The 26372-nt window shown below is 40.0% G+C and overlaps 2 protein-coding genes across 7 annotated transcripts in view; both read right to left on the bottom strand.

The window, feature by feature from the left end:
• Positions 1 to 214: 214 nt before the first annotated feature.
• LOC131217051 (pentatricopeptide repeat-containing protein At4g30825, chloroplastic) lies at positions 215 to 5829 on the bottom strand. Of its 4 annotated transcripts, XM_058211754.1 has the most exons (4): positions 5755 to 5829; positions 5539 to 5586; positions 559 to 3778; positions 215 to 436 (listed from the first exon to the last, which is right to left on the bottom strand). In XM_058211754.1, the coding sequence occupies exon 3, from the start codon at positions 3581 to 3583 to the stop codon at positions 626 to 628; it is 2958 nt and encodes a 985-aa protein (XP_058067737.1). In that variant the 5' UTR covers positions 3584 to 3778; positions 5539 to 5586; positions 5755 to 5829; the 3' UTR covers positions 215 to 436; positions 559 to 625. The 4 variants fall into 4 exon arrangements, with proteins under 4 accessions (XP_058067737.1, XP_058067738.1, XP_058067736.1 ...); XM_058211755.1 differs by lacking the exon at positions 5539 to 5586 and having other exon boundaries at positions 5755 to 5818; XM_058211753.1 differs by lacking the exon at positions 5755 to 5829 and having other exon boundaries at positions 5539 to 5712.
• A 3021-nt stretch (positions 5830 to 8850) lies between these two features.
• The window catches only part of LOC131217052 (DNA-directed RNA polymerase 3B, chloroplastic), a 31966-nt gene continuing 14444 nt past the window's right edge, over positions 8851 to 26372 (bottom strand). The window contains exons 7-19 of one of the 3 annotated variants that reach the window (XM_058211757.1): positions 26208 to 26321; positions 25744 to 25875; positions 24843 to 25259; positions 17219 to 17269; positions 16925 to 16995; positions 15806 to 15890; positions 15521 to 15673; positions 15321 to 15395; positions 14686 to 14775; positions 12358 to 12405; positions 11548 to 11662; positions 10416 to 10519; positions 8851 to 9899 (exon numbers count right to left, since the gene is read on the bottom strand). In XM_058211757.1, coding sequence (XP_058067740.1) covers positions 9789 to 9899; positions 10416 to 10519; positions 11548 to 11662; positions 12358 to 12405; positions 14686 to 14775; positions 15321 to 15395; positions 15521 to 15673; positions 15806 to 15890; positions 16925 to 16995; positions 17219 to 17269; positions 24843 to 25259; positions 25744 to 25875; positions 26208 to 26321 — 1566 coding nt within the window. In that variant the 3' untranslated portion in view covers positions 8851 to 9788. The remainder of the gene's footprint in view (positions 9900 to 10415; positions 10520 to 11547; positions 11663 to 12357; positions 12406 to 14685; positions 14776 to 15320; positions 15396 to 15520; positions 15674 to 15805; positions 15891 to 16924; positions 16996 to 17218; positions 17270 to 24842; positions 25260 to 25743; positions 25876 to 26207; positions 26322 to 26372) is intronic. The other 2 variants (XM_058211758.1, XM_058211759.1) reach the window with 2 other exon arrangements.

Raw genomic sequence — 26372 nt, 5'->3', positions numbered from 1 at the left:
ACCAAACATACTTATCTTCTTAATAAGTAGAAACTAAGATAAAGTACTTGTGGCATAACTAACTTATCTTAAGCAACTTACGATCCAAACAGGCCCTTAATCACTTCAGCTTAATGAGTAGAAACCAAGATAAGCTACTTAAGGCATAAGTAGCTTATCTAAGTAACTTATGAACCAAACGCCCCCTTAACAACAGTGATGGTTGGCAGGAATCTAGCAAGCATATCGAATTTGAATTTCCCATAAATACAAACACTCATTTAATTACAAGAAATAACTAGTCCACCAATACAAGAACACAATCACAAGAGCAGAGATTGCCCAATGCAACAAGTGGATCAAATACATACTTGAAATTCTTTGATATCATCTGTACAGATACATCTGAGGGCTCCCCTGCTTCTTGAATTTTCAGAGAACTGCCACTTGGCCGCTCCTGCAACATGTCGGTCATTATTCAGTTACATGAAGGTGCATTAGGATGCATGTCATATCAAAATTTAATTACGATTTGGAGATGGAGCATTTGGTCCAAATAGCATTTGCTAGATGTCTTACCATATACAACAGAAAGCGCCCCCGGACTTCAACAAAGTGGAAATTTCTTGGAAGCATTACTTCTAAATCAGCATTTCGAACTTGACATTCCAAGCTGCTTCATCCACAACGACCACTTAACAGCCTCTAGAAAATTGTTGTTCTTTTGCAGCGCAGTGATAAGATTGATATATGTTACTTGATCCGGCTCAATCCCTTTTGCTCTCATTTCCTTCACGATGTTCACGGCCTCTTCAACCATACCAGCAATCCCGTACGCCTTAATTAGAGTATTGTAACTCCACAAATCTGGCTCCAATCCACGTTCCCTCAATTCCGCAAGAACGCCTGCAACTTCTTCAATCCAGCCCTTCCTCGCATAAATATTGATCATGATATTGTATGTATAGTGATCCGAAACGCAACTCGCTTCCTTCATCTTTTGCAACACGCCATTGAATGCCTTAAATCGATCTCCTTTCCCATACGCATCCAACATGGAGTTGTAGGCTTCGAGGGAAACAGGAAACCCGGAAAATCGCATATGCCGAAAAGTGGATTTCATGTTCTTATAATCCTTGTTTTGGCCATACGCTGCAATGACAGTATTGAACGTAATTGCATCGACCAAGCCCTGCCTCTTAGCCATCCATAGCACTTTTCGGAGCTTCTTAAAGAGGCGTGCTTTCCCATAAACGTCAAGCATAACATTGAAGGTAATGGTATTGGCTGAAAACCCCCGTCGAATCATCTCATTGAAAAGCCGAGAAACCTCATCCACAGGCAATGCATGGCCGCAACAGTTTATAACGCAGTTATACATCTCTTCATCCCATGTACTTCCACTCTTCAATATTTGATAGTAAACATCTGACAGTTTTTCTAGCATGCCGCACTGTTGATATATCCGGAGCATGTCTCGGAAGAGGAAAGTGTCAGGAACAATATTTTTCTGTTTCTCCATTGCATCTAGAACCGAGCAGGCATCTTTCAAAGATCTGCCTTTGATGTACATCCTCACAACTATGCTGTACGCAATCATATCCAATACAATTCCTGAAGATTTTAGCTTCAGATAGAGATTCTCTGCATCATTAAATTGGTCCATGGAACTATAAATGTCTATCATAGTGCATGTTATGTGCAAATTTGGGTTGGTACTGGATTTGGGCATTTGGGTGAAAATCTTAATAGCATTTTCATGACGGCCTGCCTCCTTGCATGAGCAAATCATCAAATGGTATAAGTTGTCTTCATAAATGGGATCCGTCCATTGTTTGTCGTGTAGAACTTGTAAAGCATCATCCAACAAGCCGTGTTGCACGCAGGCCATGGCCAAAATCGAACAGGACGTCTGGTCGAGCAATATGTTTTGATAGAAGGAAGCTTTCAAGATGAAAAGAACTTTATCCATCTTTCCAACCCGCTCATACGCTTGCAGAAGACTACTGAGGATCGACGAATACTGACATCCCATTACCCTCATATCTTTGAGAGTTTGAATGGCACCCTCTTCATCCTTGTGCTTAGCTTGCAAGTTTATCATCGTGTAGAAGTTCGAAGAATTTGGATAAAATCCCGATCGCTTGAGTTCCTTATAATACCACATCGCCTCTTTGTAATTGTCGGCTCTACCAAAACCTTCGACCAAGGATCTGTAAGTCGTTTCATCAGGCTCCAAACCAATGTTTTCAAGATTTTGGAAAAGACGCTGAGTAGCATCCATATTGGCCACTTTACCATATCCAGTAATCAGAGTATTGTACGCAATGATATTTGGGGAAATTCCTGCTGCTTGCATCAACTTCAATACTGACTCAGCCTCTTCTAACTTACCTTGCTGGCTATAAGCATTTAGCTGAACCAACCAATTTTCCAAATTCGGCTGCACCTCATCTTCTTTCAGGATGCTTATGATCTCTTCAGATTTCTCATACAAACCCAAACGAGTATACATTGTAATCATTGCTGAATAAGCAGCATTACAGTGCAGTTTGCAGCTCCTCATATGGGTAAAAGCAAACTCGGCGTCTGAAAGTTTTCCACCCTTTTGGTAAAGGTTCATGAGCATACCGTAGGTAGCCACATTAGGCTGGACCCCATTTTCCAACATTGAATGGAACCACTTCGTGCCCCATTCAGCAAGGCCTCTCTTATAACATGCGTATATAAGTGTGTTGAACACTTGAGAGTTGAGCTCGCAATCGATGTTGGCAGTCATCTCTTGAAGCAACATTTCAGCTGCATTCCAATCCTCCTTTCTTCCTAGCACTCGGAGGACCGAATTGTAAGCGGTTGCGTTGCCTTTCAATTTTGCATTGCTTCTCATCCATTCAAAAAAATTCAGAGTCTTCTCATCGCTACTCCTTTCGAGCCGTTTCAAAATAGAATTGCAATGCTCCACACTCGATGTGGGCCCAATTGCAGACAGAGCAGCCTCTAATTCATTGCCATCATCATTGACATTAGAAACTGAACTGCTACCATTTCTTTCCTGTACAAGTGACTGTTCTTTGCTTCCAGAATTGGGCCTCAAAGCTTGTCCTTGTATGGCTTCCTTCACACCAGGAAAGCGCTTCCACAGTTTTCTTCTGCTTGTCCTCGGCATATTGTTACGAAGCCCAGCATTTTCATTTTTGACAACATTAGAATTTGGGCTCTTCAAAATCACGGTCTTTCTTTTTGAAGATTCTTCTGAAGACTCATGTACAGTGGCGCCTTGCAACCCAGTGATCCTAATGCGTTTCAGCCGACTGAATGGGTAAGTATTATGCCCAAATGCGATCTGAACACAGTTGGCAAAAGAGGTAAATGGCTTTTGCAAAAGAAAATCTTTGGATGGTTTCTCTAGTATTCGCTCGACATTGCAACCATAATCTCTCATGATTTTCCCTGATCTTGTCTTCCTTTTATCATGTGATAGCCATAACTTGTAGTTGTAGCAGATCGCCTCTGTGCCATAAAGGGAAGTGCTCTCACAAACTAAACTACGATCGGGTCGATAGAAGTTTAGTTCTGATGTGGCAGAAAATTTCAAGGAGGCCATGCTTTTGAGTGGCCCACAGAGCTCCCTTCAATATCAGTCCATTCACAATTTCATGAAATCCGTTTTGAGAACGTGTAAAAATTTCAATAAAATGACCGGATGAGAAGTCCCGATTGAAATGTGACAAGTCGATGATATCTTCAAGAGTAAAACATCCTAGGCTTAATGCAGATTCTCAGTTGCGAAGCAGATTGCCTGCAATGGTATTGTAAAAAAATTAGAAACATACAGAACACAAGTTGAGAATGAGGCATGCCCCATCATGTCATACTTTATGATGCAACAGCATCCTTGGTGAGCCCCACCTTGGTTTTCCAATTGCCCAAATTTCTTGGAACAGACAATCCAAACCATCTGATAAATTGATCTTGGTCGCGGGTGGACTGTTGCTTCTACATTCTTTTGATTGTCCATTTGCAGATTCCAGATTGGATGGTTAGATTGTTCAACCAGAACTGTTTTTGCACCATAGTTGGTCTGAGGCAGGATCAACCAAGGACGGAATTGTTTCACAATATGGTGCAAATGAAATGTAGTGGATCAGTGATATTTGAGAATTTATGAAAAATCATAACTCCTTGTCCTTGTCCATCCATTTAAAGGTTCTTGATTGAACAATTCGGACTGTCCAGCCAGTGCAATTGTTGGGCCATCGGCAACCTAATGTGCATCCCGAAAGGACGAATTTACATCACAATGCAATGCAAGGGAGATGCACTGAATACTTTAATTTTCAGTATATCTTGAAGATTGCGACATTTTATCCAGAAATGAATTGATGCATGAAAGAAAAGAAAGAAATCAAAGAAATTTCACACCCCTTTATCATTTATAAATTCGACACTACATTTGCAAATATCCCATTCTCCTTTAATTAAGAAATCAAATAAAACATTGAGGGTGTGTTTGGATGCATTTATTAAGCTGAACTGAAATTACTCGTCCAATAAAGCGGAAACCACCAAAGCATATTTCCTTCCATAGCATCCAAAACAATGGTCTAGGATTCAAATTGCAATCAATTTCGATTTGGAGTTGACAGAAATGTAACTGCAACTTGAAGGCTACTTCATTTTGCAATCAATCAAACAGATTGTTCACAATTCAATTTGCTCGCCCATCCAAACGCAGCCTAAAAGCTGAAGACTTTTTCATTTTGCAATCAATCAAACAGATTGTTCACTATTCAATTCGTTCGCCCATCCAAACACAGCCTAAAAGCTGAAGCAGCACAAAGATCAAAATTCAAGAAACTACATACCCAATGAAGCGTTTTACTAAGTTCTCTAACCACGCATTTGGATTCTCAATTGAACTGAATTGCAAATAAATCAATTCAATAGAGAAGAAATCAAAGCAAGTGCGACAACCAAACCCCTAATCGCAATTCCATGCATTACAGGTTAGACAGCAAATGACTGTAATGGCAAGTGCGCACCCGCAGAGCGTGATGGATCATACACGAGCACTTAGAAATTGCATAGATGGTATACAAGTGATTCAAATTAAACTTTCCAAATTACAGTATCCCATTGAGATGTACAACAAACCAAAAATCACGCATATTTGACTACATGACAATCAGATTGGTGACATTTTATAGGATGGTTAAAATGAAAAATATCTAATTTTCCTATTTCTACAAACAAGTGTCAGCAAATCACTGGTTCAGATTGTCCAAATAATCTGATTTCAGGACTATGATTTAACGACAGTGGACTTCACAATTTCATCCACTTAACTTCCAAGCGCCTGAGTATCAACTGTGACACTCTGCCGTAGTATCAAGTAACTCTCCAATTTGGGGGACTATTCACTCATTATGACTGTATTGGGGAAAACCCAGATTGCCCATTTCGACGTTATCGATATGAGTGATTGCAATTTGTTTCAATTGAGCATCCAAACACAGCTGTCAGTACAAGAAAAAATTCAATAAAAGCTTCACAGCTTACAATTCGCGTGGAGCCAGGCATGAGAAGAAATCAGAGTAGACTCGACTTCTGCATTTTTTTACGGAAAAAAAATAATAATAATTAAAAAAGAATGAGAAATTTTATTTAAAAGAAGACAGGGTTTGGATGAGTTCTGATAGCAGAGAAAGTGAAAGTGAATCCAATTGCGATTTGAATGACATGCAAGTGATTTTGATTCTATGGTTTTGACCGTACCTTTGATATTTTCTCTTTTTCAGATAAGAAGAGAGGGAGAGGGAGAGGGAGAGGGAGAGTGGAATATCAGCGGAGAGAGTGAGAGAAGTGAGAAGTGTACTCGCGGGTGCGCACTTTGAAAGTGTACTCGCATCGCGTGTGAAAACTTAAACACGTGCAAGAGATCAGATCCGTTTTTCGTTTGATCCACAGTCCATATACCAAAATTCCAGACTACATAGGCAGTTGGGCTACTGAAGAGGATTGAGTGGTGACCCAACACCAACCAGCCAGGTGGTGGAAAAGCTCTGTGGGCCCCACCATGATATATGTGCTTTGTCCATGATGTCCATCCATTTTTCCAGCTCATTTTAGGGTGTTCGCCCAAACATGAAGCAGATCCAAAGCTCAAGTGGACCACACGGTGGAGATTGAACACTTGCAGTTGAAAAGTTCTTAGGAGCCCACCGCAATGTTTATTTGCCATCCAACCCGTTCATGAGGTCACACAAACATGAATGATGGGAAAACACAAATATCAGCTTGATTCAAAACTTCTATAGTTACTAAGAAGTTTTCAAAGGTAGGCATTCAATTCCCATTGTTTCCTGTTGTGTGGTATACTTGAGCTCTGATCTACCTCATTTTTTGCTCGTGCCCTAAAATGAGCTGGCAAAATGCATCATGTTGGCCAAGAGGGCTTTTCCACCACCTAGTTGGGTGGTGTTGGGTCACCACCTAGCTGCGTGGTGTTGAGCCGACGCATGGTGATGTTGCCTTCCAGTTTTCGAGATACGGCAATCTAACGATGGACCTCACATGGTCAAGATCATGTAACATGCCCAACATGGATTATACATGGTTAGGATCGAGTAACGATGGACCCACATGGTTAGATCATTTAACGGTGGTCCCATGTGGAAATACACATGATTATGATAGGCTAATGAGTCTGTATGGTTAAGATCATCTGAAGATGGGCCCTATATGGAAATGCACAGTCAGGATCGGCTAACAAGAGCCCTAACATGGTCAAAGTTAAGATCGGCCCCATGAAAATATACATGGTTTCGGTTGACTAATGATGGGTTTTCATGGTTAGGATCATCTTACAATGGCCCATGAGAAAATACAAGTGGTTGTGATAGTCTCACAATGGGCTGCATGTGAAAATACATGGTTCAAATAACCTAACGATGGGCCCATGTGGAAATATAATCGGTTAGGATGATCACCTCATGATTGGCCCTACGTGAAAATATACATGGTTGGCCTCACACAGCTTAGGTGGTCATACAATGTGGGACCAATTGATGGACAGCTACATAGGAATTCAAATTTGGAACTATCGCAGCCATATAATATTGATCAACGGTAGAGATTGACCAGTTATCACACAGCAGCAGCAGCCCACACATCTCAGCCACTCAAACTAGAAAAAAGATTGACGGTGGAGATTCGCCAACCAAGGATCTCTGAGACATGTTGATCTTCAGGCATATCCAGCTACAGTCTAGCTGGTGAGCTAAGGCCCAACCGACATTTTTAAAGATTTAAGTTGGGCAAGTCCGGCCTTATTGTCAGGTCTTTGCCATGCAACCCACTCCATTCCAATTAATTATGAGAAAGAATACAAGGTTGCCCACGCCGAATTTGCGATATTCCATCAGATCTCGATGGTCAGAAATCCATTTAACCTCCGTTTCTACTAGGGCTGTACACGAACCGAGTTAGCTCGCTTGACTCGACCCGAAAAAGCTCAATTTGACTCACTTCGAAACTGAGTTCGAGCTGAGCCGAGTTAATATTTTGACCGAAAAAATTTCGAGCCAAGTTCGAGCTTGCCCGAGCTCAACTCGACTCGGATCGAACCCCAATTCGAATCGAACTTGGATCGAACCAGTTCGGTGACTCGATTACTTTGATATTGATGTTGCTCACCATGTGTTTAATGAAATGACTCAGCAAAGTGTCGGCAGGTGGCAAGGAAGGTATGTACATGAAACAAATACCATTTTTTTCTTGATTTTGATGTTGCCTACAAGGTGTTTGATGAAATACCTTTAAACAACTACTGTTGTTTTACATACAGTAAGAAATTGAAAGTGCACTCCATATGTTTGTGAAAATTCCGCACAGGCTCGATTTTGGCTCGAACTGACCCAAGCTACTGACCGAACCGAGTCGAGCTGGCCAGTCAGACTTGAGGACCGAACCAAGCTGCGTTCGAGCTGGGGTCAGCTAGTGGCCGAGCCGAGTCGAGCTGTGCCAAGCTCGAGTCAGTTTGACTCGTGTACACCTCTAAAGGTGGCTACACAGACCAACTCTTTCAGTCCTGAGTCTATTCGCACTTCCCGAGTCACTCCATTGACCCAGCCCGAGTCAACTCGGACGAGTCGTTAATCCTTGGTTATCAGGACTATAAAATTCATACCCAGGCTGACCACAGTTCACTGACAACCCAGTTGCAACTCACGTTGTAAAAAAAAAAAAAACCACTTAAAAGTGGCTACCTGCCAGCTCAATCCATGAACAAAACATAAATAAAGAAAAATAAAAAATAAAAAATCAAGGGTAAGAATAAGTTGTCATAAAGACTCTATTTGGACACTTAGAACAATCCAATCGATTGATCCAAACTGTCCATTAGCTCTACCATACATTTCATAAATTCAACCCAGAGGATCACTTTTATCATACAATCAAAACCATCAATCCCTTGCTTGGTAAATGGCTCTAAAAAAGAAGGCCAACCTACGCATCGATCAGACCCTTCATTGTGATTTTCACATGGTACCCAAGAAATGTATGCACCCAATGGACAGTCCAGATCAGTTGACTGGATTGTCCAACTGTCCCAGTGTTCTCTCTTTTTAATTTTCTTTTTCTTCTTTTTTCCTTTTAACACCACACAGTGACCATAATAACAGCTGCAAAATTACAAATTCTGAAAGAATGGACCATAACATAAATTTATTAAACCAGGGTTAAAGAAAAAAAAATGTTTCAATGTCCGATCATGTAGAAACGAAGAAATGACGCTCGTTATGTTCCAACAGAGATATGGTACAATACATACATTGAAGCACCTGGGCAATTCATAGAAATCGTGGCAGGCTGTCCATCAATGAAAATTTATAGGCAATACAAATGCTAAAATATGCAAAATAACATTGCAATGTTACAAACAATTCTACTTCCATCACTTACGAAAGAATGAGAAATCTGCCCAAAATCCCAACAACAACAGCTGGTTGGAATCCTATACAAGACTAGAAAAAATAATTGAGGCTATTATAACCTCAAAACCCAAGCCTTCCTTCTGCTGCCATGTTAGAGAAATCAACATCAACTTGCTATTTTGATCTTCAACTAGGCAACAGGCTTCGGCCGTCCAAAATTGAGAACTGAGTTTTCTTATTTAGACTGCATTTTGTATGTTCTTGTATATGATGCTTGCATATTGTGAGTTGTGACACGTCATTAAGGACGTGTGCTGGTATTAAACTTCCCGGAGGAATGCTAATTGTATATGGGCACACATGGGGCACATGGAAGATGTTTACCAAGTGGGTCCCACCATATTCAGACCATGACCCAAAAATCAGGTTGGTCAGACAATCTTAATCACTACTGCGATGAAAAAATCAACAGCTGCTTGGTTTTGGCTGTGCTCCAATCAAGTGATGGGATTGCCATTTGCCTAATTTTCTGGCCGAAGCCCATGATCGGGAGTCCACCAAATGAGAGGAATAGATTTTAATCACATCTTCCATATGCCACCAAGAGAACTTGTGAGCAGAAAGTAGGATGCTATTAACATCTGTCAACATCCTCTGCTCTTGCCAACATTTGTCACGGACTCTTTCCTCAGGATTTCCTTTGGCACTCGCTTTGTTGAAACTTTCTCTGTAATTCCACATCCATCCTTTCCTTCTGGAGTAATATTTACAATCCGTGACACCGGTGTCAGCAAATTTAGGCTTCTGCATGCTTTAAATGGAGGGCAGTAGCAGGTAGGGCATGGACCTGAAGACTGCTCAGAAATTGCAAGATCAATTGAAAAAATAGGGAGATTCAAGAACTTCTTCCAGGTCAAAATTGCCTCGGTTTGGGAGGGGAGGAAAACTCAAAGTCGGAAAGGATGTTTGAAAGCTCTCGAGCAACTGCGTTAGCATAGAACAAAAATTAGAATGGGGCAAATGCTATTAACCCTACAAAACTTTAGAATGATCTGGCAATGAATCTCAACCATCCAATTAGTGAATCACCTCCGAAATCAACCATAGAATAAAAATGACACCAATAAAAAAGTTCGATACTATCCGATCCATTATCCATTTATTGGACAGTCAACAAAAGTTTAGATTGACGATCATGTCTACAATGACCGGACCCTCATGCTCCTTTGCAAGGAGCCTCAAACCTTCATGAAGGGCGAGAGCCTCTACCCTCAGTTCATCGCTTGTCCATGCAGTATGGGTGGTGTCCAGGATAATAAAGGCAACATTTTTATTTTATTTTTACTGTTGGCCCATCCATGAAGTGGCCGATTGGACAGTTAGAAAATTGACACATTTTGCGATAGTATCGATTATATGATTGATAGTTGATACCGACATGCATTGGATCTGCTTCCATTCATGAAAAAAGAAGTTGAGGGGAAGCTGGAATTTACTTACGTTCTCTAGTATTGGCATGTTGTAGAGCTCAACGAACTTTTGTCTTAGGATGACGTTCATCTTGTCGACATCGCATGCGTGGGTCCAGTAGGAGTCATGCACCCCTGCAAACAGATTTATGTGTCGAGGGTGTGATGATTTAAGTCATATAGAGAACCACAGGAAAACAGCATAAAGAAACAATACAAAACTTGCGAGTAGATTTGATTTTCCCTCAATTGAGTTCTTTCATTTCTGAATTTGCAACTCGACTTGGCAAATTACTCCAATTGTTTTAAAGTTGTACATGTATGATTAGCCTGGACCTTTTTCGACTTGGCAAATTACTCCAATTGTTTTAAAGATTGAAAGTGTACGATTAGCTTGGACCTTTTATTTTAAGGTTCTTTTCAAAGATCTATTGGATTCATTTAAGATTTGTGTTGAACTCAGTGAGTTGACTCACCTACAGGATCAAGTTGACTTCCTAGCCAGTTTCGAATTTCTGAACACGGGTTGAAGAGAAAGCTGAGGATGTTTGTATAATATCATAGAAGTTTGACACAGTTCCCCTCACCAAACACATGCCCAACATTGTGATCAGCGTTGTTGATCTGGTGGTCAACCATGTAGACAGGCTCTAGGCCACAAATCATAGTCATTGGATAACGCCAATCATCCAGTTGTTGTGAGTGTTGCCTGTTGAATGTGGACAACCGTCTATTTTCAGCTAATCGGCCCCTTTTCAGGCCATCAATTGGATGGCTGCCACTATCCAATTCCCTGCCTTCCAGCACATGGCCCCTCTCCATGGTGTATCAGCAAATCAACAGTCCCGATCACAGTAAACTAGTGCCATGTGTACAATAGAGATTTGCTATACCATACATCATTCACACATGGCAAGTAGCCCTCTTTTTTAAAACTACCTCAAAACCGAAAAGCAATATCACATAGCATGTTTAAATTAAACTTAGCTTACAGCTCGAAACAACAAATAAACAGTTCTCTATCAGTTGCTACTAATTTCAATAAGCATCCCAAAGCCTTTGAAAAATGTGTATTCCGTGTGAATTTATGTTTTACACCCAAGATTCATAACTAAATAGGGGTTGAGATGGTTAGGCAACACAGATGAGCAATAGAGATAAACCTGCAAAATGCAAACCGGCATCCCCACAGGCGATAGCTGTCATCATCATGTGTGAACCATCAAGGGAGTGTACGAAATTAGGAGGGAATGCCGTCCTTTGCCGTTTAACATCAACCTGAAGTTTGCAAATACATAAAAGTTTTGGATAACAACTATATATATATATATATATATGGGAAAAGGTACTATGCGCTCGACCTCACGAGTCCGTCCCATGAGGTCGAGCTGTGTGGGCCCCACAGTGATGCGTTTCGAACATCTAACCCATCAGTCAGATGCACCATTCCATTGTGGGCCTAGGTCTCAAAAATCAAGTCAATCCGTGACTTTTGTGGGCCACACCACATACAGAAGTGGGGAGGGGCCGTGCACCATTAAAACATTCATAATCAGTTTTTTGGGCCCACAGAAATGTGGTTTGCAAATCCAGCCCATCCATTATGTGTGTCCCACTTGCATGAGGGTTCAGACCAAGTTTCAGCAGCATTCAAAACTCAGGTGGGCCCCACCAAGTGCTTTTATATGTTTTAACGGTGTTTCACATGATTTTAGATGGTATGGCCCACCTGAGTTCCGTATACGGCTGATTTTTGGGATATCCCATAATTTAGAGGGTACCCATCAAATGCACGGTGTTGATGGTCAACAGGCATCACGGTGGGGCCCACACAGCTCGACCTCACGGGAGCTAATCGTGAGGTCGAGCGCATAGTACCTTTTCCCTATATATATATATATATATATATATATATATATATATATATATATATATAGCAGAAGCAAAATGAGAAATTAATATTGGGAGATTACCAAACTACCCTCCCGCTGTAAAGCCAAAACTTGAAGGGATGTTCTTATCTGCAACAGGCAATTAGATGAAACACATATAAGGTGTTGGAATGGGACCAAATACAAATATAATAACATTAATATGAGCTGATGAAAAATTTTCCGCAATAATATGAGAATTCAAGATAGTGTGGACTCTGAAATTCTTGAAATACCTTAGTTTTCATAATTACTGGAAAAAAAAAAAAAACTGTAAAACTGAAACCAACTGAAGCTGACAATACCTGATACCTATTTGCAACAAAAACGGGCAACTTCAAATTGGTGGAGTACACAAGATTAAAAAGTTGTCATTCAATATAACCACGGATTTAAGACTCGGACGAGTCCCATGTGTGACCTGCAAGAGTCAGCTCGGATGAATCCCACACAACTCGGTTGGACCTGATTTCAATACAACGAGTCACCCAAAGGATTCCCCTGACTCGGGTGAGTCGCAACTCAACTCAGGACTAGACAAGTCGTTCCAAGTCGCTGAGTCCTATAAACAAGCATTCATAAATCTCCAACATTCCAAGGTATTTGTATCGGCACAAGGCCAAAACTAAATTTTCTGCACGTAAACCAATCACCAACAAATCATAGCCATTTATGGCCAAATAGGTTAATGAAGTCACTGAGTTGAGGAGTCGAACAACAAATAGATGCTTTTTTTTCGCTTTCTTTCTTTCTTTCTTTCTTTTAGTTTGTCAACTAGGTTAGGGTATGAATGGAAGTTCAGGGTAGCCATGGTCAATAAGATTCATCAATTGCAAAGCACCAATGAGATATGGTGGCAATCTTCCTATACCTATCTTGATGGGGACATCATGCGCGCACGCACACGCACGCCGCCCCCCTACGTACGTACGCAAGGAGGAGGAGGGCCCCGACGTCGATCTGGATCGATGACGACATCCAGGGAGGGCCTCCTAGTTAGAAGACAGAGTTTTGGTTCATTGGAGTGGGCCCGATAGTCAAGTAAAGCTCATCATGGGATCTCATGATCGTGACCCACTAGTTTGATTAATCTCATATTTTAAGTTTTGCTTATTAATCTTATTTAGAATATCATGGACGCTTTAGATTTCTTTGATTAGTTTTTATTTTGGTTTACTTCATCGCCAAGTAATAGGTTGTGCACATGGCGCGAGTTTTAGGGTATAGGGTTTTATTATAAATAGGCACCCTTGTAGCTTTTTGAATTGATTGAAGTTGAATAACAATTCTTGCGTGTTTTTCTGCTGTTTGAGTTTCTGAGTTGTGGAAAAATTCAAGTGGGTGCAAAGCCCTCCCTTTTCAAAGAGCTAACTACCGTGGTGCGAAGCCACGTCTATCCCAATCCGCCCATATCTTCTATCATCCATATTTCTCCCATTCTACAATCATCCTCACTTCAAATCTGCCTATTTTGTAGTCGTTCTTCTCCCTATAGCCAGTTTCCAGAATCTGGCCCTGCAGGAGGGCCGAAACTTCGACGGAGCACTGCGCCCAGACCACACGTCGGATCGCCACGAGATTTGGAGGGTTTGTAGTCCCCCACCTGGCCGACCAGAGCCTAGAAGACCGTTTTGGGATTCGAGCCCCCAGCACATGTGCTTCAGGCCCGGGCCGCAGTCCGCACGCGGGAGCTGTCGTTTGGTTTAGATTTTCTTCCTATTTTCCCATTTCACACCAGTTTTTCATAACCCTAAACCTAGATTGCGTGATTTCTACTTCGTTTGCCCATTTCCTTACCCTAAGGTTTTCTGAATTGCAATTCGTGAATCCCTTGGATTAGGGACTGATTGTTGTGCATGTGTGGATGATTTTTACTTCCCTTTGAGTATCGTTTGGTCCATAATTTGACCAATCCAGCCCTAGCCTGTGTAGGCCTGGACCCGCACAGATTCTCCTTGCTTGAATGTTTGAACTTTAGTGTGGGATGTGGAATTTTATGTGATTGTTTCTAAATTAGTATAATCTAACGCCTAAGATCTTGCATATCATATTTAATTTTCATGTCCTGCATCATATCTCACTTGTTTGTGATTTGGAGCAGGAAAAAAAAAAATAAATAAGGGGGGGGGGAGGGGAGCAAGAAAAGGGAAGCCCGGTTCCATTTTCCACCGCAGCCCAAATGCAAATCCCACCTGGTTGGTTCAGAAGTCCTGTCACCCACTACTTGGCACACACACCCAAATGTCACCTTAACTATGGGTTTGTAAGTTAAAGAAGATAGGTATAAATAAAGGCAGTAAAAGAGAGAAGCTATTGTATTCAGAAAGAAGGTATATTGGTCAATAATGAATTTTGGTCTAAGAAACTTACAAGATGTCTTTCAGACTTCCTGTAAGGCTGCACAACTGGGAGCCCAAGAGGAGTCGTCCATCTCACAGGTTGATTTTCTGAAGCAATCACCTGTTGAAGTTCCAAAAAATCATAAACCATGGACTATTTCAAGAAGTTACTAGCCCCACACACACAGGAATCACGCCAACACAATAAATCTGAGGTACATCTGAGTGGTGCATACGGTGGCCCACCATGATGATGAACCCAAAATCCAGGATGGGCCACTCATCAGGTTTCCCACCCCTTTATGAAAGAGTGGACAGTTCAAAGAAACTTAATGAAACTTGACAATGGTCCACATCAATGTAATAGTGTAGGCCGCCTGAATAGTGAATCATCCTATTTTCACATACATCTTCATGGTGAGTGGCACCTCATCCACCACTCAGATGCCCTACAGACTAGCCAGTTACTACTGCTGCATGTAAAGGTATGTGTAGGTTACCCACTATTTAAAATCTATTAAGTTGATCATGATAAGAAACTCCATTTCAAAATAGATTAATTACTGTAACAAAACCTTCAAGATTATTGAGTTACTAGTTTTAAGGTTTTAGCCAGATGGATCAATAGTATTCAATGGCTGAAAAAGTTGTGGTAAGCGAATAGACCTTTGCACAATCACCAAGCCATTTCATAATACCACGTGCAGCCTGGAACATCTCCCCTAAGGCAGTCAATGTTACCTATGTCAAAAAAAAAAAAAAAAAAAAAAGGGAAGGGAAAAAAGGGTCTTCTCACATAACTAACAACACCAATGTGAAATTCACTACATAGAATTGCTTCACGATTATAGGGAAATATTAGTTACTTTAGCAGCATAGCAAGATGCTCTAAACAGCAATCTATCATCAGTAATGTTGCCCTTCTCCTCCAATCTTCTTTTAATCTGCTCACGAGCACCAACATAGGTAACACCATACACAGATGTCATTACTGTCTGTTTCACCAATTTCCGGTCCACCTGAATGCTATCAGCATCAAAAAATCATCAGTCAAAAATATTTTAGAAATTGTACCTCTTCCATTCATCTTTCAAGAATTTCATTTGGCAATTGAAAACTTTATAATTCCATGCTCAAGAAAAGAAATTGACCTGATCAACTAGAATTTTGGCTAGTAAAGCTGTTGGTTCAGTTGCAGGATCTTTCATCGAATCCCTTTCCATTATATCACGAACCCTTCAAGAAGCATGAATAGAGTGCCTCATTAGCAACACTTGCAAGTGATTGATGCTACATGAGACACAAATCTAAAGCACCAATACACAGTTGAGTATAGGGCCATCAATGGGTCAGGCCCAGGCCAAACAAAATCAAAATTTCGAACAGGCCCGTCCCAAACAGTTCAAAATCCAGCCTGAAGCCAAACCCTACACCTGGCCTGTTGACAACCCAGTTGAATATGATAAAAACTAATGTTCTAAGAACACATCATGTAAAGATGATAGTGTCATCTTTGAAAACTGATGTTCACGACACACATTCAATCTATTGAAGTAGAAACAGAATGGTAATAATTGTCCATTAAACCAGAAGGATAAATGATCAATAAATGCATCTGCATATCATAAAAAAATAAATAAATAAGTGACAGGTTACTAGCAGATGAAAGAATGGAGGTATATATGATTATCAACCCAAGGATATAATACCTTACTAGTGAGGTCTAGGTTTCAATTTTTGATGGGTGAACTTCAAAGAAAGATCCCTAGCCTAACACGGCATTGCCTTCATCTTTTTGATATAGTTTGAGCATCTTTCAAGGGGAAAAAACTATAATAGCATCATTGGGGTTTCAGTTTGTGCAAGTGGGGTCAATGGTTCAGTGATCGAGGACATTTATATGATGAGCCCCATTGTGGGTGGACATGCCCCAAAAATCTCCCAAACCCTATCCATCCAATCTTTCACCTAGTTTTGGTTGAATGCGGACTGTTGTTGTATTTGTTTCTTTAACCATCTGTTTGAAAGCCATGAACAGAAGGGTCAGGATCAATGATCTGAATCACCACACCATGGAATCATATAATTCATCCTATAAATGATGGTAAGTACTTGAGAACTCCGAGAGAAAAACAACACCTTTTATAAGCAAATGAACACCCCAACATGCCATTTTTATAGCTGGAGAAGTGCATGCCTGATAAAAGATAGAGAATATATACTGCAAGTCTGCAACAAAGAAGTTTAAATCAAAGAAGGCACTACCATACCTAGCAGCTATTCCTGAATAAACATCTGCAGGCTTTTCTCCGGCAACTAAATTGACAGCAGCTGCCTCCAACTGTTAATATATATATATACACCCACAACACGGAAAGTTGAGCACACAGAACCATAAATTTACTCAAGCTTTAGCTAACTAGATGACAGTATTTAGGTGCAAAATATGGAAGAATATTTTTCAATCTCAAGCACTTAAAGAAGAAAGGCAAGGCCTATGATGGAAGACAAGGAAGACAAGATATAAAGATTAAGTAATAAAAAAGAGTAAACGGTCAACGTACGCTGTTTCTTCCCAGTGCTGCATAGTGTTGCAAGCCATTGCATGAACCATCCTAAGAGAGAAAACCCTTCATTAGCATTATCTCCTACAATTCATATGGGAGCTAAGTATGCCATTTAAAGCACGTTTAAAGAGGTAAAAGAAAAGCACCAACAGAAGATAACAAATATGTAATGAGTTAGATTCACTAATGATAGTTTAAACAAGACATTAAATGATAGATTCATAGAGATAGTTAACTCATGACACAAGCACGATGCCAAGTTTCAGGATCTGCCACAGTAGCAAGACCCATTGCTTGAAACCTAATCAACTCTAATGCATAAGAGGGTAAATGGCACTAGGAAAGCATAGGTAAGATGAAGCCTGCGAAGTTCTGTGCACAAAAGATGAAAGTTTTAAAGCTCCTCGAGTTCATATGGGTTCATATGAATGCCAACAAGACTAAAGTGCATGTACCATAAAATTACTATATATCAGTACAAGACACAGTAAACTACATATTCCAAGACCTACAGCCAGTTCAAAGATTTTAGAATTGTTTTATTGTGTTGTTTGCTAAAATCAATCAGGTTTATAGAACCATCATTATGTTACTGACTACATACACACTTGCTATGGATGAATTAACTGCCAGTTTACAAGATGAGGTCCTTCAAATATGCTTTTTTGTGGATGGTGTGGTGCCGGTTGACAAGACTAGAGAGAGCACAAATGCTGAATTGGAGGTTTTGAGGAAGGCTCCGGAGTCTAGAGTCTTACAAACTAGTAGAACCAAAACAGAGAATTTGGAATGTAACTTTATAAGAATAGTTACAGAGGTAAGGATTTAGTTAAAATCAATGATTAAGAGATCCCCCAACGCCGCAATTTGGTCGATGAAGAGGTGTTCCACTAGTTTAGGGCGTCCATTATGTATTGGGAAGCCAGCCACGTATTTATGGAATAAAGTGATTGAAAGATTTGAAAGGAAATTATCATCTTGGAGGAGGAGGTGTCTTTCTTTGGGTGGAAGGTTGATTCTAATTAAGTCAGTTGGCTAATCTTCTGATTTATTTCATGTCTATTTTTAAATGTCCAAACTCCGTTGAAGCCAAATTAGAAAAGATTAAATGGGATTTTCTATGGCTATGATCGGAAGAAAAGCATAAATTCCATTTAGTGAAATGGGAAGAAGTGTGTAAACCAATGTCTTAGGGAGGAGTGAGTTTGCGCAAATTGGATACCATGAACAGGGCATTGTTGGGTAAATGAGTGTGGAGATTTGGGGTTGAGGATGGAAGTCTATGGAGAGCAATGTTTTAAATATTGATGATATTGGCCAATATATCCCATGATATATCTTGTATCCCACCTGTGCGATACGAAACGCACGGGTAGTGCCAATATATCCCATATGTTTGATCCGGTGAAATTTTCAATTTTCGATCCTTTTTTTTATTGAAATTATATTAAATTAGTGTCAAATGGTTATAAATCTATTGGTTCTTCATGTTTTGCATGAAAAAACATGGAATTAGAGCTTTGATTTCGATATCCATTGGTTCTTCATGTTTTTTATGTTTTTTTTCGAAATTTTCCTTCAACCAGCTATCAATTAAGACTAATTTCAAAGTATTTAGGAGTATTTGATGAAATGATCAACACATACACTGTAATTTTGAAATTTGAGTGTAGGTGGTCCAATTTGGAGAAAATAAATTTTTTTTTTCTAATTTCTCCCAAATTGCTTGCAATGTTGCACTCCAAACATGAAATCAAGCATGTATAAGGGCTGATCTATTGATTTGTTAAGTCGATTTTTGGAAAATAAAAATAATTTTTTAATTAAAGATTAATAAATAAAAAAATGATTAAAATATTATTATTTTTTTGAAATTTCCATTCAACCATCTATTGAGACTAATTTCGAAGTATTTAGGAGTGTTTGATGAAATGATCATCGCATACACTCTAAATGTTATGCATTCAATTTGAATATGGTTGCATTAGTTCAGTCAGATAGCGCATAACTTAGGACCCTATACAAAGAAACCTATTATGTGCACTTCTTTTTTGAGATGTTATGATTTAAAAGTGTGTATTAAGGGTTTTTTTTTTTTTTTTTTTTTAGCAAATCCTAAAGTTTCATTGAAAAATTCAACCATTTTCCCAATGTTTCCCCATGTTTCCCAAAAAGTGTGATAAATTACCCAATACATACGATATATCCCATGCAATATCCGATATGTATCTGTATCCCAAGGACGCAATACGTAATGCAATACCAATATTTCGAACGTTGATGGAGAGAAGTGTTGGGTAGAAAATATGGTGTGAAGGAGGGAGGTAGATGGATAGAAGCTTCTTCCTTGTAAAGGGCATAATCATTATGGAAATCAGTGAATCTATTAAAAAACAAAGTTTGGGAATGTGTGGGGTTCTCATTAGGAAATGACAAGAAGATACAATTTTGGGATGATTTGTGGGATGGAAATCAAAATTTGAGTTCATTATATCCTCAGCTAGCATGTCTCACCTCAGATACAAATATTTTGGTTGATATGTGTTTCTCCATTCTCGGCGAAGAAGTTATTTGGCTCCTCCTTGTATAAGGAATTTGGTCGATGAAGACGTGAATGAGTTAATATGGTTTGTTGGATTTTCTATCAAGATGTCCCAGTCACATCAGAGGAAGACACTTTGGTGTGGGTCATCAACAAATTTGGGAAACTCTCAGTACAATCCTTTTATAAAAGACTAGATGGCAATGAAGTTGGGCAAGTCGAGTGCCATACAACCAATGTTTGGCATTATGGTGCTCCATCCAAGGTGGCGGCATTCACATGGTTGGTGGGGAGGAAAAGACTACTTACAGTTGATAATCTTCAATTGTAGGGCATGATTATTCCAAATGCTTCTTTTATGTTATAGCGATGAGGAGTTGATTGATCACCTATTTATTCATAGCTTTTTTGGCATAAAAGTTGAGGTCTGATTTCCTAAATTTGTTCAAAGTTTCATGGGTTTTTCCAATATCAATAAATCAATTCTTTTTGGTTCGGGATGGAGGTGGAAAAAACAAGATCAAGAAACAAATATGGCATATGTGCCTATTAGCAAGCAAGGTGTGCCGTAATGGCCGTTACAGGGCCATAAAGGCCGTTACGTAACGGTAACGGTGGCAACTGTTACACGTTACGCAATTGTAAAGGCCATAGTAGCCATTACGGAAAAAATGACCCATAAAGGCCATTACAACCAGCATAATTGCCCGTTACGCTCCTCGTAAAGGCCGTAATGGTCCCTGATGGGGCCGATACGGGTTTTTAGGTTTTTTGTTCAATAAAAAAGAGAGACCATAATGGTCATTACGGGAGCCGTAATGGCTGTTACAACTCGTATCATAAAAGTAACAGTGATGGCTGTTACAGCCACCGTTACTGTTACAGAATACATTGTTAGCAGGTCTTTGGAGTATTTGGTAGGAGAGAAATAACCGTTGTTTTAAAAATCGAAGGGAATGGTTCTTTGAAGTGTTTAATCAAGTAATAAGGGATGTAAATGAATGGGCACAAGCAGCAAATATTCTAGCTTCTGATCATTTCCTAGCTAGCTGGCTAGAGTTGTACATTGTAGCTTTATTTTGTTTCTTTTGTATGCTTTGCCTTTTGGCCTTTTTCAATAAAAGCTTTCTTATCGTCTCAAAAAAAAAAAAAAAAAGAATCCCCAAAGCGATCTATTTAATTACCTTGGCGCTACTATTCTAAAGGATGGGAAGTTTGATTTTTAGGATGTTTCCACCACAGTTAGAGCCAATCGTTGCAGTATCAGCAATATTAGACAATTTTATCGACACCGTGCAATCCTGATAGGATACTAGGCTTTTTGTTCAGAAACTTCCCCTAGTATCGGTCAATACATCGCAATGTATCGCTATGTATCGTAAATTCGTAATTTATCACACTATATACTTATGTATCGCAACGTATCAACGATACCTTAGGGGGTGTTTGGCGCATTGTATTGGGAAGGATTAGGTAGGATGGGATTCCAAAAACGTAATTATTACATATGGCAGGGATTGTCCCCTGTTACCATGGGATAGGCTTAATTCCATGCTATATTTGTAATACGGTGGTACATTAAATGGATATACCCACCATCTTTTGAAACTATTGAGAATAACACGTGTTATATCTGTTTTGTAACCTCATTTTATGGCATGGGCCTAAAAATGAGGTAGATCCAAAACTCATGTGGCCCCAAAGAAGTTTTCAACAGAGGTATTCAATCCCCGCTGCTTTCTATGGTGGGGTCCACTTGAGCTTTAGATCTACCTGATTTTTTGGCCCATGCTCTAAAATGATCTCGAAAAATAGGTGGATGGTGTGGATATAGCCCACACATCATGGTGGGACCTACACAACTTGCTAACATTGAGTGGAATTGGCCCGGGACTAAATGCAATTCCATCCCACCTAATCCCATCCAATACCATGCACCAAAAGCCCCCTTAAGTAAGTCATCCCCTTAACGAAAATATTGGAAAAATAGCCAAAATCCCAAAAAGTTTATTTCTTCTAGAATTTTTTTGCTTTCATTACATCCCTAAGAAATTTCGACCACTCCTTGTCAATTTTTCGGAGAGGAAATGGGATTTGGTGGTGGCAATCAAGATCAGAGAGTGTGCAATGTCGGAACCCAAATTGGTGAGCTTTTATGAATTTGAACCAATTTTTTTTGTTGTTTAAAATCCTTAGAATCAGTAGAATGAAGTTCATAATTTATGATTTTACATGATTGTGCATGCTCAATCAAGGTTTTGACCTTCGATCTTCAAATTTGGGAAAATTGAAGGAAATTGGAGATTTCCAAAATTTCCTAGACAAAATCATATTATAGTGCTTCAAGACTTATTTACAAATTGACAGAACTTTTTGAATTTTTTTAAAAATATGTTTTTCATTAAAAAATGTTGAAAATTAATTAAAAATAATTTTATTTGAAAATAACTAGATTGACTAAATGTGATGTATGCCCAATATTTTGTATTTATGGGTGTATACTGATCTTAGCATCAGCCACACTTGTTTATTCATTTTCAATTTTTTTTAATTAATTTTTTTTTTATAAAAGATCATTTAAAAATATATTTTCAAATAAATGCACCACATATTGTAGGACATATTTAGTGTCAATATTTAGTACAATGAATGTGCTAATATGATGTGAATTATAGAAATAATAGTAATTTCTTTATTTATTATTTTATGAACTGATTTTTAATACAGTTGCATCACTTCTATCTAACAGCGCATAGTTTAATACCCTATACTTGATTATGTGTACTTGATTTTGTAATCTTTTAAGTTCTAAGTGTGTAGTGATGTCTTTTTTAACATCCCCAGAAGTTTCATTGAAATATTATTTGATCAATTTCCCAATGTCTACCAAAAGCAACGATACATTACACAATCATCTGATATTTTCCATTTGATACCCGATATGTTTACATATCCCAAGCATGCGATACATCCGTTGATATCGATACTAAGAACACTTATTAGAACTAAGTAGACGAAGTTGAAATGTCACTTTGGACTTCTGTGATCATCACATGCCATTCGAAACTTGAGGGAAATTTTAAAAGGCAACTATTCAATCAGCTATGCCATATGGTGCAGACTGTTGGAAAATTAGAAGAAAACACGTCTGGTTGGGCTTGGTTTTGGGCTTAACTAGGTGAGTTGACTGGGTTGTTGGATTGGGTAAGCTAACCAGGTGAGTTGACTCACCAAGCTGACTTAAGGCTTCAGGGTTTTGGGTTCCTAGGGTTTCGGGTTATAATGTAGGAGCATTTTCACACCGGGCTCGAGTGGGGTCGCTTGTGAGATGCAGGGGCACACTCGAGATAGGTGCAGCCTACGGAAGAGGTCTGATGTTCGAGACTCCTCACCGGGGGTGATTAATGCGCATTTCACACCAGGCTCGAGTGGGGTAGCCCGTGAAATGCGGGGACACACTCAGGGTGGGCGGCCCATATGATTTGGGGCCCACGAAGGGGGTTCGGCCAAGGTCCTAACCCATGCGATGTGGGGCCTGGGCTATGAAATAAAGGGATTAATTCGTCATACTCTAACAGTTCGAGCTTTTAGAGCAAGTGGTTAATTGTCCTGCATCAAATTGGTATCAGAGCAGGAGGTCTCGTGTTCGAGACTCCTCACTGAGGGTGATTAATGCAGGGGCATTTTCACACCAGGCTCGAATGGGATCGCTTGTGGGATGCAGGGGCATAGTCGGGGTGGGTGCGGCCCACGGAGGTCTCATGTTCGAGACTCCTCACCGAGGGTGATTAATGCGCATTTCACAACAAGTTCGAGTGGAGTATCCCGTGGGATGCGAGGACACACTCGGGATGGGCGGCCCATGTGATTTGGGGCCCACGAAGGAGGTTCGGCCAAGGTCTTAACCCATGCAATGTGGGGCCTGGACTATGAGATAAAGGGATTAATTCATCATACTCTAACAGTTCGAGCTTTTAGAGCAAGTGGTTAATTGTCCTACATCAGGTTAGGCTGACCGGGTTGACTGGGTTAGACGGGCTGAGTTTAGGGTTTAGGATTATATCCACTATGCACAAGACCCAAGAGAATATCAGTGGATAATCTTTAGTTCTTTCCTTGAATCACTTCCGTGAAATTATTTGAACTAAAGCCAAGACATGTTTCTTATCAATCACAATTTTAAACCATACGAAGAAAAAGAAAAAGACAAGAAAATTTTAATTATCAATCATCAGCCAAACTGGTTTCCAGATAAATCTCAGTTTCTCTATGGACATAATGGATATAAGAGCAGCAAACGGTTTTTTTGAGGCATTAATTGAGCATCATGAACCATGCATCACTATGACTAAGCCATGAAAAATGCTCAGGAGCATAAAGATATTTTTGTTCTTTCCTGGATCCGTTTAGTCTCTACAATTACAGTTTCTTGATATCTATTCCCAGTAAATTGCTTTATGAAATGGTTTACATAATACACTGCTAAACAATCTATAAGCAACTTTTTCCTTAAATAGTTGTTTTACGGCAAAACATGCACCTAGTTTCTTATATATGGAAGCAATAACGACTTCATATAATACCATCCTCAAGAAGCAATGGCAACTTCCAAGTAGCCTTCTCTATAAAGAGTCACTACGCAATATATTCTAGCAAGGAACACGCAAATTGTGTTTATATCATTCCCTATTTTAGAGGTTAGTAGCTCCACATGCACCTGCTTGCACAGTTAAGTGTGTTACACAAGCAGTGCATTAGGTGGCACTGGCAACCACCATGAAGAACACCACATGCAAGTATCATGCTGGCCCATTAATCATGTGGGCCACCCCTAAAAGAAAAAAGTAGACAATCTAGAGAAAGATTTCCAGTGGTCCACAGTTAACGTGCATGTGTGGCCCTCATGATGAGTTGAGCAGCCTGTTTTGTGCATATGGTTCACAGTGGAAGCCACCTTATGCACCCTGCAATGCCCCACACGATTGCCAGATTGGCACCAGTGGTGAGTTTGGAGGGGTGAGTGTGGAGCTAGCAAACTGCTTTACTTCGATGAACTAAGGCTTATGATGAAGCAGTCACCTGATGAACGGGCAGGTGAGAGATTACATAATGTGGTGATGAGCTCTTCAAGGCTTCAGAAAGATTCATGCAAGCTGCCAAACACTGGAAAGGATCTTCAGCATTTAACCACCAGCGTTCTCCATCAACAGGTCGCTCAGCAGAATCGCATATATCGCGCAAATGATTCTCCACGAACATTAAACGCCCATCATATGATAGCTTTTCAACACCCCCAGCATACAGGTTGGCTAAATGTATCTTCAACCAACGTAACCCAGATTTTCCTAGTGGTCGTCCTTCGGCGAATTCTAGAACTCCTCGACAAAGATCGGAACTTAGATGATTTAAGTGAGGGTGCATGGGATAGGCACGGCCACGGAAATCTAGATTATGGGGATAGTAAAATCCTTCCTCGTCTTGCATTTTTCTTGCTACCTGCTTCCAAATGAGTGTTGTTAGCATTAATGGCACAGAAAGGAGCCTGTTAATGGAAGTCATGCAAGTGTACTAATGGCTCACAAGTCACAAATGCCATTGCATCACACCTGCCTGAGATTCAATCTGCTGATCAGGTTGGCAACTGCATCTAGATGCCCTGGCCTGAAAATCAGCCCAGTCTGCCTATCAGGTGGCCCAAATGTGTGCGGAAGAAATGAACCCAAAAAAAAAAAAACCATGTGACTGTGGCCCACCAGATGAGAGAACCTGTCCCTTTGAGAGGGCACCTACATGGTGGGGCTGACCCGGTGAGTGGATTAGATTTTGCATATGTGTGCAACAACATTGGGACCCAATGTTTGAGCCACAAGTGCACTCGAGCGAGTCCCTTCTGCATTGGTCTAGAAAGAATTACAGAAAATGGTGCAAACCAAAACAGTAGAATGTGCATTCTATGATCAGGGGCAGTGGAAAGTCTTACAGAAAGTTTGAGCTCTATATCACATTGCTGAGCATGCCTCTCAGCATTGCACTTTTTTGCTTTTCTGACACTCCACCTCCACTTTTGGATTTCCGTTGCATCCTCTGAGTCTGGTTTCTCTGGTAGCAGAATCTACATGACAATTGGAAGTGAAAATTCAGTAAATAATGTATGATGCACGCAACAAATTAGGGCTCATTTGGAAGCATCACCAAATCAAGATTGGTTCCATAACTCGACAGCAACTGATCAGCTTTGTGTTTCAGACAGCATGGAAAACATAACTGCAGTAATCAAGGATCAAATTTTCCCAATTTTTCTAACTCCAATAGCAAGTGGTAAGAAAGGGAATACTTATGATTTCGACAAGCTGTTAAAAAGTGTGTAACTTCCAAATACACCCTTAAATAATTCATGCACAGAAAACTAGTCTGTTGAGAGTTACAAGTTTGGGAGAGGCTTACATCTTTGCAATCAACCAGGCCTGCAACACAGCCTCCTTTAGCCCAAAGACTGTCTATCACATCAAGTACTCTTCTATTCACCCTCCATTTGGTTCTGCCAAGTGTATCTAGGGCCTGAAAGGGTGCAGCATTAGACCATAATGCAGCTCCGAGTCTAACTAACCT

This window comes from Magnolia sinica, chromosome 10, assembly GCF_029962835.1.
Source record: "Magnolia sinica isolate HGM2019 chromosome 10, MsV1, whole genome shotgun sequence".
Classification (NCBI taxonomy): domain Eukaryota; kingdom Viridiplantae; phylum Streptophyta; class Magnoliopsida; order Magnoliales; family Magnoliaceae; genus Magnolia; species Magnolia sinica.
Note: the sequence above shows the minus strand (reverse complement) of the source record. Positions and strands in the feature narration are given on the sequence as shown.

Excerpts from the sequence above, each read along its gene's own strand:
- LOC131217051 (XM_058211754.1), bottom strand. The coding sequence starts at position 3,583 with ATGGCCTCCTTGAAATTTTCTGCCACATCAGAACTAAACTTCTATCGA.